This window comes from Lucilia cuprina, chromosome 4 (genome assembly GCF_022045245.1).
Source record: "Lucilia cuprina isolate Lc7/37 chromosome 4, ASM2204524v1, whole genome shotgun sequence".
NCBI lineage: Eukaryota > Metazoa > Arthropoda > Insecta > Diptera > Calliphoridae > Lucilia > Lucilia cuprina.
This window is the reverse complement of record NC_060952.1, coordinates 92,481,268-92,493,922: the sequence shown is the minus strand read 5'-3', so window position 1 is coordinate 92,493,922 and position 12,655 is coordinate 92,481,268. Positions and strand designations below refer to the sequence as shown.

At 28.9% G+C, this 12,655-nt stretch overlaps 2 protein-coding genes across 2 annotated transcripts in view; one reads left to right on the top strand and one right to left on the bottom strand.

Moving 5' to 3' along the window:
• LOC111688285 (sorbitol dehydrogenase) overlaps positions 1–1,134 on the top strand; it is a 5,556-nt gene extending 4,422 nt beyond the window's left edge. The window contains exons 3-5 of the mRNA XM_023450773.2: positions 1–624; positions 680–801; positions 884–1,134. The exon at positions 1–624 is cut by the window's left edge and continues 65 nt beyond it. Coding sequence (XP_023306541.2) covers positions 1–624; positions 680–801; positions 884–1,067 — 930 coding nt within the window. The 3' untranslated portion in view covers positions 1,068–1,134. The remainder of the gene's footprint in view (positions 625–679; positions 802–883) is intronic.
• A 5,187-nt stretch (positions 1,135–6,321) lies between these two features.
• LOC111688289 (arrestin domain-containing protein 17) lies at positions 6,322–12,059 on the bottom strand. Its single transcript, XM_023450776.2, has 4 exons — positions 11,806–12,059; positions 8,479–8,634; positions 7,579–8,424; positions 6,322–6,741 (listed from the first exon to the last, which is right to left on the bottom strand). Exons 1-4 carry the CDS (start codon positions 11,918–11,920, stop codon positions 6,596–6,598), a joined length of 1,263 nt encoding a protein of 420 aa, XP_023306544.2. The 5' UTR covers positions 11,921–12,059; the 3' UTR covers positions 6,322–6,595.
• Between the last annotated feature and the right edge of the window lie 596 nt (positions 12,060–12,655).

Here is a 12,655-nt window from a genome sequence, read left to right as displayed (position 1 = left end):
CGTATTGGTGATTTTGTACTCACCAAACCCATGATAATTGGTCACGAAGCAGCTGGAGTTGTGGCGAAAGTGGGTGCTAAAGTTAAACATTTAAAAGTTGGTGATCGTTGCGCTATTGAACCCGGTGTACCCTGTTATATATGTGAATTCTGTAAGACGGGCAAATATAATTTATGTCCTGATATGAAATTCTGTGCTACACCCCCCTATGATGGTAATCTAACCCGCTATTATAAACATGCTGCCGATTTCTGTTTTAAATTACCCGATCATGTTAGCATGGAAGAAGGTGCCCTATTGGAACCCTTATCGGTGGGTGTTCATGCCTGTCGTCGTGCTGGTGTTAGTTTAGGTTCAGAAGTTTTGATTTTGGGTGCTGGTCCCATAGGTTTAGTTACTTTATTGGTGGCCAAGTCAATGGGTGCCTCTAAGATTATGATAACCGATTTGGTACAACAGCGTTTAGATGTGGCCAAGGAATTGGGTGCCACACACACTTACCTAATGACTGCTAAGGATACAGCCGAAGATACTGCAAAGAAGGTGGAGCAAATGATGGGTTCTATGCCCGATAAGTCGATTGATTGTTGTGGCGCTGAGGTTACCATTAGATTGGCCATTTTTGTAAGTTAAAAAGATTAAATAAAGGTGGATGAATGCTTATAAATTTGTGTTGTAGGCTACCCGCTCTGGAGGCTGTTGTGTTATTGTGGGCATGGGTGCTGCCGAAACTAAAATTCCCTTAATCAATGCCTTAGCCCGTGAAGTAGATATTCGCGGTGTATTCCGTTATTGTAATGAGTAAGTTGTTTTTTTTTTTTAATCTCTTTAAGAAATTGAGAACTAAGGTTTGAAATCCTTTAACTTTTTCTTTTATTTCTAGCTATTCTGCCGCTTTAGCTTTAGTATCCTCTGGTGAACTGAATGTTAAACGTTTAGTTACCCACCATTTTGACATTACAGAAACCGATAAGGCTTTTGAGACCGCCCGCAAAGGTTTGGGTGGTGCCATTAAAGTTATGATTCATGTTCAACCAAGAGATACTAATAATAAAAAGAAATTTTAATTTATTTTACATTTAAATTGTTTGTACATACATGTATTTTAAAAATAAAACTACTATTTTTACTTTAGTTAACATTGTTGTGGTTAATTTTTGTTTTATCAGATATCTGTCTATATAGCAAATTTTTTAGCAATAAATCCAGACCGAATTAATAACATTTCTTTAGTTTTTTTTTATTGTTTTCAATTGAAAAAAAACTTTACATAATGAATACTTTTCTATTGAAAAGTTAAACAGATTCTGATCACTTTTCTAAAGAAAAAAATGTTCAGATTTTGACCACTTTTCTGCAGAAAAAGCTGCTTAGATTCTTACATCTTTTCATTAGAAAACATTGCTCAGGTTCTGTACACAGATTCTGATAAGTTTTCTATCGGAAAAGTTTCTCTGATTCTGACCACGTTTCTATAAGAAAACTTGCCTATATTCCGACCATCTTTCTATATAAAAACTTTCTCATATTCTGACTACTTTTCTACATGAGAAATTGCTCAGATACCAAGTACTTTTCTATAGGAAAAGTTGCTCAGATTTTGATCACTTTCCTATAGGAAACGTTGCTTGGATTCTTACGATTTCTATGGAAAATCTGCACAAATTCTTATAAGTTTCCTATCAGAAAAGTTGCTTAGATTCCAACACCATTTCTATAAGAAAACTTGCTCATATTTTGACCATTCTTCTATATGAAAACTTTCTCAGATTCTGACCACTTTTCTAAATGAAAAATTGCTCAGATACTGACTTCTCTTCCATAGGAAAAGTTGATCAGATAACGATCAATTTTCTATATGGAAATTTGCTCTGATTCCAAACAGTTTTCTATATAAAAATTTGCTTAGATTATGATCACTTTCTATAGGAAAAATTGCTCAGATTTTGAGCAATTCTCTGTAGATACAGTTGCTCAGATTCTTACATCTTTTCTATAGAAAATTTTGCTCAGATTTTGACCACTTTTTTTATAAATAAAGTTCCTCAGATTCTCACCACTTTTCCATGGGAAAAGTTGCACAGATTCAAAAAAGTTTTCTTTTGGAAAAATTGCTCAGATTCTTAAATAATTTCTTTAGAAAAAGTTGCTCATATTCTGACCACTTTTCTATTTGAAAAGTTGCACAGATTCTAGTAAATTTTCTATATAGAAAACTTGCTTAGATTCTAACAATTTCTTTATGAGAAATGTTGCTCATTTTATGAACATATTTCTATAGGAAATATTGTTTACATTCTGATCACTTTTTTAAAGAAAAATTTACACAGATTTTGACAATTTTTCCATAGTGTGAGTGTTGCTTAGATTTTGTTAATTTTTCTTTTGTAAAAATTTCAATAATTTGTCTATATCTCCTATTTACTACAGAAAATGTTCTTCCCAATAAGTTTTTTTTATAGAAAAGTTTGTCACAAACTAGATTTTCTTCAGAAAATTGTGTAAAGAAAATGTTATTTCAAACGAGATTTTCTTTTGAAAAATGTGTTAAAATCAAGATTTTCTATAAAAATGTTTTCCCAATTATCATTTACTTTAGAAAATTGTCCCAAATAAGATTTTCTATAGCAAAGTTTGTCCCTATTAAGAAATTTAATAGAAAAGTTTGTTTTAAATTCTTTGTTAAAAATTCTTTCAATAAAAATTTTTGTTCCAATAGAGATTTTCTATAGAAAAATAAGTTTGAATTAAAATTTTCATAAAAAACTTTGTCTCAAACTAAAATTTCTATAGAAAAGTTTCTTCCAAACTATATTTATCATAAATTTAATACAAAAAATATTTTCTAGAGAAAAAATATGCCAATTATAATTTATTATAGAAATTTTGCAATTTACATTTTCTATAGAAAATTTTGACTTTAATAAGATTTTCTATAAAAAAATTCTTTCAAAAACTTTGCCTTTGATATTAAATTGTCATAATTTTTAATCTAATCTTTATTACCATTCAACTTAGGAATACCTTTTAAATATAGAAATTAAAAAAAAAGAATTCTATTTTTTTTAAACAATTATAAATTTAATTGATTCTTTACATTAAGTGTAAGAAAATACGTCAAATGTTTGTTTATACATGTATTTTGTTTTTAAACCTCTAAAAAGGTTATCAAAAAAAAAGCTGAGAATTTTTCATTATCAAATTACAATAACACAACAACAATAAGAAAATTTACTAAAAGTACATACACAATAAACGTGTATATATAAACTGATCTAAACTGTGTTATCAATGACAGTATTTGCTTTCCTATAAATTTAAATTATTTTTGTTGTTTTTCTTTGTTTCATAAATATCGTATTTATCTAGCTGTTAGATAAATCTTATAAAAATATCATATAATAAAAAGCAATAAACTATTACCAACTAATCTCAGCAAAAAAAGTTATTAAAATTATAATAAATTGTTTTATTTCTTAAAAAAAAGATTACAACAGTTTTGTTGAAAATTTTAGCACAGGTTTTTTTTTACTGATCACTGGAGCTGATCACTTTTCTATAGGAAATGTTGCTTAGATTGCGATCACTATTCTATAGGAAATGTTGCTCAGATTCTAATAGCTTTTCAATGGGAAAAGTTTTCTGATCACTTTTCTATAGAAAAAGTTACTCAGATTTTGATCAGTTTTCTATATGAAAAGTTGCTCAGATTTTGATCAAATTTCTTAAGGAAAGGTGCTCAGATTAATCAGATTCTGATCACTTTTCTATAGTAAAAGTTGCTCAAATTCTGATCACATTTCCATAGGAAATTTTGCTCAGATTCTGATCACTTTTCTATAAAAAATTTGCTCAGATTCAAGTCAGTTACTCAGATTCTGATCAGTTTTGTATATGAAAAGTTGCTTAGACTTTTATCATCTTTCTTTAGAAAAGGTGCTCAGATTCTAATTACTTTTCTATAGGAAAAGTAGCTCAGATTCTGATCAGATTTTAATTACTTTTCTATAGGAAAAGTTTTTTTTTAGATTTTGATCACTTTTTTATAGGAAAAGTTTATCAGATTCTGATCACTTTTCTATAGGAAAAGTTTTTTTAGATTTTGATCACTTTTTTATAGGAAAAGTTTATCAGATTCTGATCACCTTTCTATAGGAAAAGTTGCTCAGATTCTGATCACTTTTGTAGGAAAAGTTTATCAGATTCTGATCACTTTTCTATAGGAAAAGTTGCTCAGATTCTGATCACATTTCCATAGGAAATTTCTATAAAAAATTTGCTCAGATTCAAGTCAGTTACTCAGATTCTGATCAGTTTTGTATATGAAAAGTTGCTTAGACTTTTATCATCTTTCTTTAGAAAAGGTGATCAGATTCTAATTACTTTTCTATAGGAAAAGTAGCACAGATTCTGATCAGATTTTAATTACTTTTCTATAGGAAAAGTTTTTTTTAGATTTTGATCACTTTTTTATAGGAAAAGTTTATCAGATTCCGATCACTTTTCTATAGGAAAAGTTTTTTTAGATTTTGATCACTTTTTTATAGGAAAAGTTTATTAGATTCTGATCACCTTTCTATAGGAAAAGTTGCTCAGATTCTGATCACTTTTGTAGGAAAAGTTGTTTAGATTTTGATCACTTTTTTATAAGAAAAGTTGCTCAGATTCTGATCACTTTTCTATAGGAAATGTTTCTCAGATTCTGACCACTTTTTTATAGGAAAAGTTTATCAGATTCTGATCACTTTTCTATAGGAAAAGTTGCTCAGATTCTGATCACTTTTCTTTAGGAAAAGTTGCTCAGTTTCTGATCACTTTTCTTTTGAAAAAGTTGGTAAGATTCTGATCACTTTTATATTGAAAATGTTTCTCTGATTCTGATCACTTTTCTATAGAAAAAGTTTCTCAGATTCTAATCACTTCTCTATAGGAAAAGTTTACCAGATTCTGATTACTTTTCTATAGGAAAAGTTTCTCAGATTCTGATCACTTTTCTATAGGAAAAGTTGCTCTGATTCTGATCACTTTTCTATAGAAAAATTTGTTCAGATTCTGATCATTTTTCTATAGGAAAAGTTGTTCAGATTATGATCATTTTTCGATAGGAAAATTTGTTCAGATTCTGGTCACTTTTTTAGGAAAAGTTGTATACATTTTGATCACTTTTCTAAAGGAAAAGTTGCTCAGATTCTGATCACTTTCCTATAGAAAAAGTTGTTCAGATTCTGATCACTTTTCGATAGGAAAAGTTGCTCAGATTCTAATCACTTTTCGATAGGAAAAGTTGCTCAAATTCTGGTCACTTTTCTATAGAAAAAGTTGCTCAGATTCTGACCACATTTCTATAGGAAAGGTGTTCAAATTTATTAGATACCGATCACTTTTTTATAGGAAAATTTGCTTAGATTCGGATCTCTTTTCTATATAAAAAGTTGCTCAGATTCTGATCACTTTTCTATAGAAAAAGTTGCTCAGATTCCGATCACTTTTCAATAGGAAAAGATTCATAGATTTTGGTCAATTTTCTAAAGAAAAAGTTGGGCACTTTTCTATGGGAAAAAATGTTCAGATTCTGATCATTTTTCTATAGGAAAATTTTGGTCAGATTCTGATCACTTTTCTATAGGAAAAGTTGCTTAAATTCTAATCAATTTTCTATAGGAAAAGTTGCTCAAATTCTAATTACTTTCAGTTTTTTATTAAATTTGCTAAATTGTTCCTAAATGTTTTTACTAATTAAAAATGCTCTATATTTTATTATCAAAAATTATAGTTTCTATTTATTTAGAATATTGTTTTTTTTATAGAGAATATAATATTTTAAAAAATAACACAAAAAAAAATTAAATAAAAATTAATATGTAATTGTAATTGTTTTAATGCATATTTTAATGCTTTTTTAATTTAGTTTTATTGTTTTACTAATTGGAAGCAGTTGAAATATTTTTTTTTTTACATAAAATATTCTTTTATTTATAATTTTTATAAAATAAAATATAAATTAAAACTTTAAAAACTTTTTAAGCTTTTCTTAGGCACTCTCATCATTTTATAAATGTTAGACAATAAAAAAAATTAAACAAATTCATATAAAAAACAGTAGAACAAAAAATTAATAAAATATAAAAAAATAAAATTAAAACAATTAAAGGACGGTGTTAAATGCATATTTAAGAAAATTAAGAAATTGCAAAAAAATATATATTCAACATTTTAAAGAAATATTCAAAATATTTTAGTTCTTTTAATGAGGAAACTTAAAGAAATTCCAAAATTTATTATAAATCTAATAAAATAATATCAATATTTTTTGAGATTTTCTGTTTAACATTTTGTTTTTGTTTTTTTTTTTAATATCATTTAAAAAAATACCTCTATATATTTAAGTTTCTTTTATTAAACTTAATAGTATAGTCCTTTATAATTGTGCGTTTAGTTTTTTAAACATATTTTCATTTTAAGCTTTTGTTTATAGTTAATCAATACAACATTAAATTCTTTATAAAGTTATTAAAAAAGGAATTAAGGAAACAAAAATCCAAAGTTTAGGAAAAATTGTGTCTAACGCAACAAAAAGAAATCAATTTGAAATTAATTACATTTGAGGAGCGGAGGGATTAAATTGAAATGTAGGATAACGAGGAGCAAAATTAGCATCACCTATCACTTGAGTGTGTTCAGAATCATCACGACCAGTTATTGTGGGAGCCTTAAACTGGGTCTCAACAAATTGAGGAGGAGCTGAGAGAACAAGAAATAGAGAATCATATGTTATTTAGAAATCATCTTAAACGATACTTTTCTATAGGAAAAGTTGCTCAGATTCTGATCACTTTTCTAAAGGAAAAGTTGCTCAGATCTCAACCACTTTTCTTTAGGAAAAGTTGCTCAGATTCTGATCACTTTTCTATAGGAAAAGTTGCTCAGATTCTGATCACTATTCTATAGGAAAAGTTGCTCAGATTCTGATCACTTTTCTATAGGAAAAGTTGCTCAGATTCTGATCACTTTTCTATAGGAAAAGTTGATCAGATTCTGATCACTTTTCTATAGGAAAAGTTGATCAGATTATGATCACTATTCTATAGGAAAAGTTGCTCAGATTCTGATCATTATTCTATAGGAATAGTTGCTCAAATTCAGATCTCTTTTCTATAGGAAAAGTTGCTCAGATTCTGATCACTTTTGTATAAGAAAAGTTGCTCAAATTCTGATCACTTTTCTATAGGAAAAGTTGCTCAGATTCTGAACACTTTTCTATAGAAAAAATTGCTCAGATTCTGATCACTTTTCCATGGGAAAAGTTGCTCAGATTCTGATCACTTTTCTATAGAAAAAGTTGCTCAGATTCTGATCACTTTTTTATAGGAAAAGTTGCTCAGATTCTGATCACTTTTATATAGGAAAAGTTGCTCAGATTCTGATCACTTTTCTATAGGAAAAGTTGCTCAGATTCTAATTACTTTTCTGTAGAGAAGGTTGCACAGATTCTTATCATTTTTCTATAGCAAAATTTGTTTGGATTATAACAACTTTGTTATAGAATTTCTTAATTTCAATAAGAAAAATACAACTTACGTATATTAGGATACAATTGACCACCAGCACTATCGGCTACATTCCAACCCATGGCACCACCTTGACCCTCTGGTGGACTAGCTGGACTAACCGGTTGAGTAGGAGCCATTGAAGGATCATCTGTAGGCTGTTGCGGTACAACTTGAGCTGGCACATCAGTATATGGTGCTGGTGGTTTGAAGGAAGCTAATGGTATAGTACCCAAAGTAATGGGTATATTACCCGTTAAATTACGATGAGGTCCACTAACATCACATTCAATATGTAGATCATAATCCAAAGCAATAACGCCACAATTAACCAGATTTGTTGGTGGCAGTGCTGGTATTTCCAATTGTTGTGTAAATGTTCTAGATTCACCACCTGCTACGGGGCCAATACTTAGTTCGGCTATGGTGATTTTTGTTTCCTTTCTTTCGGCTCTCGGTTGAGTGGTGGTGAAGGTTACACGTTTGCGTAAAACAAATTTAACAGCATTGATGCCCACATTACTGGCATTATCACATTCACAGGTTATGGGTATTATTTGTCCAGATACATAGCCGGTAACGGGTATAGTGGTTATAACCGATAAAGGACCCGATTTACAGCAGAAACAACAGAATGATTTCTCTAATTCCAATTTAAAAGGTTCCTTTACACGAGGATTGAGATTCAGATCAACCGGAGAGATAACCGTAAAGGCCATTTTCATGTCCTGATCAAATTTCCAGGGTCTATCGAGTGTAACCTTAATGGTATAACGCACATGACCAAACTCACCCTCAAAAGAGGAGGGTAAAGTGGGGGGCAATGCACAAGTAAAGGGATAAGTATGAGTACCAGCAGGCAACTCAATTTCAGCACCTTAACAAAATATGAAGTTTAGTTTTGAGTTATTTTGTAATTTTATTTACTCACTATTTTTTCCACCCAACAAATAATATTGTATTTGAAAGTATTCCTCATGACCCTTAAACGTAGTAGTCTCATCTTCTTCACGTCCTTCACTACTTGTTACCTTACGTGTCTCCGACCATTCTGTATTGGCTTCGCCCAAAAATCGTATGATTATACCTTAAAAATTTTCACAATTTTTTCTTTTGTAATTAACAATTCAAATTATTATACGAAATATGAGCTTGGAGTGCAATTTTGTTTATATGTGTTATGGGAAATATGTACATAAATGTGTGCAATGAATGAGAGAATGAATTTCGTTTGATTAACAAATATGGAATGTAATTTATAAAAATTTAAACGCTATTAAAGCATGACATCATCGTATATCTACATATTATAATATGGTTTTAAAAATGGTACGAGTGAATGTGAATTATTTTCATTGTGTGAACTTTTTTTCGGTCAATTACATCTTTTGTTTTTCTTAATATAATTTATCGTTTATTGATTTTAATCAAGTACTGTTGTGTTTGAGAAAATCCTTTTAACTTTTCTTTATACATATACATATGTATGTATTTAAAAACAAATTTTCTATAGAAATGTTGGTCAGATTTTGACAATTAATCTATGAATAAATATGATCTGATTCTGATCACTTTTCTATAGGAAAAGTTGCTCAGATTCTGATTACTATCCTAAAGGAAAAGTTGCTAAGATTATAATCACTTTTCTATAGAAAAGTTTCTCAGATCCTGCCCACTTTTCTAAAGGAAAAGTTGCTCATATTCTGACCACTTTTCAATAGGAAAAGTTGTTGATATTCTGAACACTTTTCTATAGGAAAAGTTGCTCAAATTCTGAACACTTTTCTATAGGAAAAGTTGCTCAGATTCTGAACACTTTTCTATAGGAAAAGTTTCTCAGATTCTGAACACTTTTTATAGGAAAAGTTTTTCATATTCTGAACACTTTTCTATAGGAAAAGTTGTTCATATTCTCAACACTTTTCTATAGGAAAAGTTTTTTATATTCTGAACACTTTTCTATAGAAAAGTTGCTCAGATTCCCAACACTTTTCTATAGGAAAAGTTGCTCAGATTCTGAACACTTTTCTATAGGAAAAGTTGCTCAGAATCTAAAGACTTTTTAATAGGAAAAGTTTCTTTTCTTTTCTATAGGAAAAGTTGCTCAGATTCTAAACACTTTTCTATAGGAAAAGTTGCTCAGATTCTGAACACTTTTCTATAGGAAAAGTTGCTCAGATTCTGAACACTTTTCTATAGGAAAAGATGCACAGATTCTAAACACGTTTTTATAGGAAAAGTTACTTAGATTCTGATTACATTTCTATAGGAAAAGTTGCTCAGATTCTGATCACTTTTCTATAAGAAAAGTTATAGAGGAAAAGTTGCTCAGATTCTAATCACTTTTCTATAGAAATAGTTGCTCATATTCTGAACATTTTTCTATAGAAAAAGTTTCTCAGATTCTGACCACTTTCCTATAATTTTAACACTTTTTTATAGGAAAAGTTGCTCAGATTCCGATTGCTATTCTTTAGGAAAAGTTGCTTAGTTTCTAATTAATTTTCTATAGGAACAGTTGCTCAGCTTTTTATCGCTTTTCTATAAATGTTCTATAGGAAAAGTTGTTCAGATTCTGATCACAATTCTATAGGAAAAGTTGCCCAGATTTCAATAATTTTCTATAGTCCTTCAAATTCGAATACTTTTCTATAGGAAAATTTGCTAAGATTGTGAATACTTTTCTATAGAAAAAGTTGCTCAGATTCTGATCACTTTTCTAAAGAAAAAGTTGCTCAGATTCTGATCACTTTTCTATAGGAAAAGTTGCTCAGATTCGGATTACTATTCTTTAGGAAAAGTTACTCAGATTCTGATTACTTTTTTATACGAAAAGTTGCTCATATTCTGATCACTTTTCTAAAAGAAAAGTTCTATAGGAAAAGTTGCCTAGATTTCTATCACTAGTCTATAGAAATAGTTGCTTAGATTTTGATCACTTTTCTATAGAAGGTGACGCGATTTAACCATTTTTCTACAGGCAAACTTGCCAATTTGTTAGAGAAATAGTTGCTCAACTTCTAACGGATAGAATTGCTCAGATTCTGATCAGTTTTCTACAAAAAAAAAGTTGCATACATACTGACCACTCAAAACGCCATTTCTACTTAACTTTATTACCATATATTTCTCCATCTAAATAATTTTCAATAGAAAACTTGTTCCTTATATCTTACACATTTGTCTAATACAAAAAAAAGAACTCTCCTTTTTAGTAAGCATATTTTTTAGATAATTTTCCATTCAATTGCATTTGAGTGCACACACAATAATTCAGTTCAACAAACCCTACATCATTAAACAAAAACTATATAGCTATTCTAAAAATGGAGAACAATGCGTTCAAACAAAACCTCCCACTCTGCAAAAGAATGAAAAACAAAACAAACACATTACTTGCAGTTGGAAAAACAACATGAAGAACAGAAGAACTAAAAAAAATATGTACACACAAGAGAACAACAAAATCATTCATATTGAAAAGAAAATTTCTTAACTAAAAATAATATAAGAACCGGCTTTTGGCAAAAACAGCAACAATAAAAACAAAAACAACAATAATACATTAAAGAAGAATGAGGTCTGTTTTTAAATAAAAATTCCTCTACATACTTAACTTCAATCGAAAACAAAAAACAACAACTACAAAGAAATGAACAAAAAAAAAAGCAAAATAAACAAGTGGTGTTTGTTGGTATTTTAAGCAGGTTTTTATTTTTAGTAAAAAGCAAAGGGAGGTGGGCAAAGTGGGTGGTAGAAAAACAAAAAAACAAAGGGATTTTTTTTTAGCTGTAAATAGAAACAACAATAAGAAAAAGAAGAAGTACTGTTTGCGTTTGATAGATTTTTGACAACTTGTAAAGTTAATTTAAAACAACAACAATGTAAAAACAAAATAGAGAAATTCGACAGAAATATGCAAATATAAAATTTGTATATAGAGACACAGAAAATAAAACCTAACAACAATAAAATAATTTACTTTTTATTTTAAATGACGTATAGTAAAAATTAGCTAGTAAAATGTTTAATGATGGTGATGATGATGTTTTTGTTTTTGCTTTTACATTTTGATTTTTAAATGATGATGTGATACATACAACTAAAAGTATGGATAGAAAAAAAATGACTAATATTTTTCTTTGCTTATTTTTGCGTTAACGATAATAATGAGTATAAGACACCATAGAGATTAATACTTATTTTATTTTTAAATATCTACTACTAAATAAATGAATTGCCAAAAAAAATCACTTACCTCTGACTTTTTTTGCCGAATCAAATGTTAATTTTACTTGTCCATTTATAGTTTGACCAGCATAATATGTATTCCAGGGATTATCCAATTGTACTTCACAACCTTTAAGACCCATTTTGTTTAGGATTTTTACACTTTTGTCTAATTTAGTTTTAAATTTTTATGACTTTTTTTAACACAAAATACTTTTACTTTTCACACACTACACACGCCCAATTGATTAAAGTGCTGCTGATTCTTTAATAAAAATCCCAATAAACTAAACCACTCAAGGCGAAGTCATATAAGGTGGTGTTAATCAATCAGCTGATAATTTTTTTTTCTTAATTCGCCTGGTTTTCCTAGCTGTCAAAGTTTGTTATTGTTTACATTTTTATATTTAAAAATGTCCGTTAAACAGAGAAAAACTTCGCTAATATTTTGTATTATTTATGTAAAAATCTGAAAATACCAAGCATCTCGTAAACAAATATCATTTTATTTAAATATTGGCATAATTGGGATGTATACAAATATGTTATTTAAAAAATAAATTTTTTTCTATTAAATATTAACATATTACACAATATTGTTTTATATTTTATATTAAAATTGTGTAAATAACGCGTTTAACTAAACAAAATCTCTCTTGGAACACTTAATATTAAGAAACGCATATGAAGTATTTTCCCGGATGGCGGCAGCTGACTTCTACCTTATGGCTTAATTTTGAAATCTATTAAATGTTAACAATATTGTTTTATATACACTATGTAGATAAAGAGATTAATTAAAAAAAGTCTGTTCCGGAACGCTTTCTATAACAAAACTCGTCTGGCGGCTGCTACATTATGGCCAAATATTGAAAATT

Excerpts from the sequence above, each read along its gene's own strand:
- LOC111688289 (XM_023450776.2), bottom strand. The coding sequence starts at position 11,920 with ATGGGTCTTAAAGGTTGTGAAGTACAATTGGATAATCCCTGGAATACA. Across the intron at positions 8,635-11,805 it reads TTCGGCAAAAAAAGTCAGAG|GTATAATCATACGATTTTTG; the intron begins GTAAGTGATTTT and ends AAAATTTTTAAG. Across the intron at positions 8,425-8,478 it reads TTTGTTGGGTGGAAAAAATA|GTGCTGAAATTGAGTTGCCT; the intron begins GTGAGTAAATAA and ends TATTTTGTTAAG.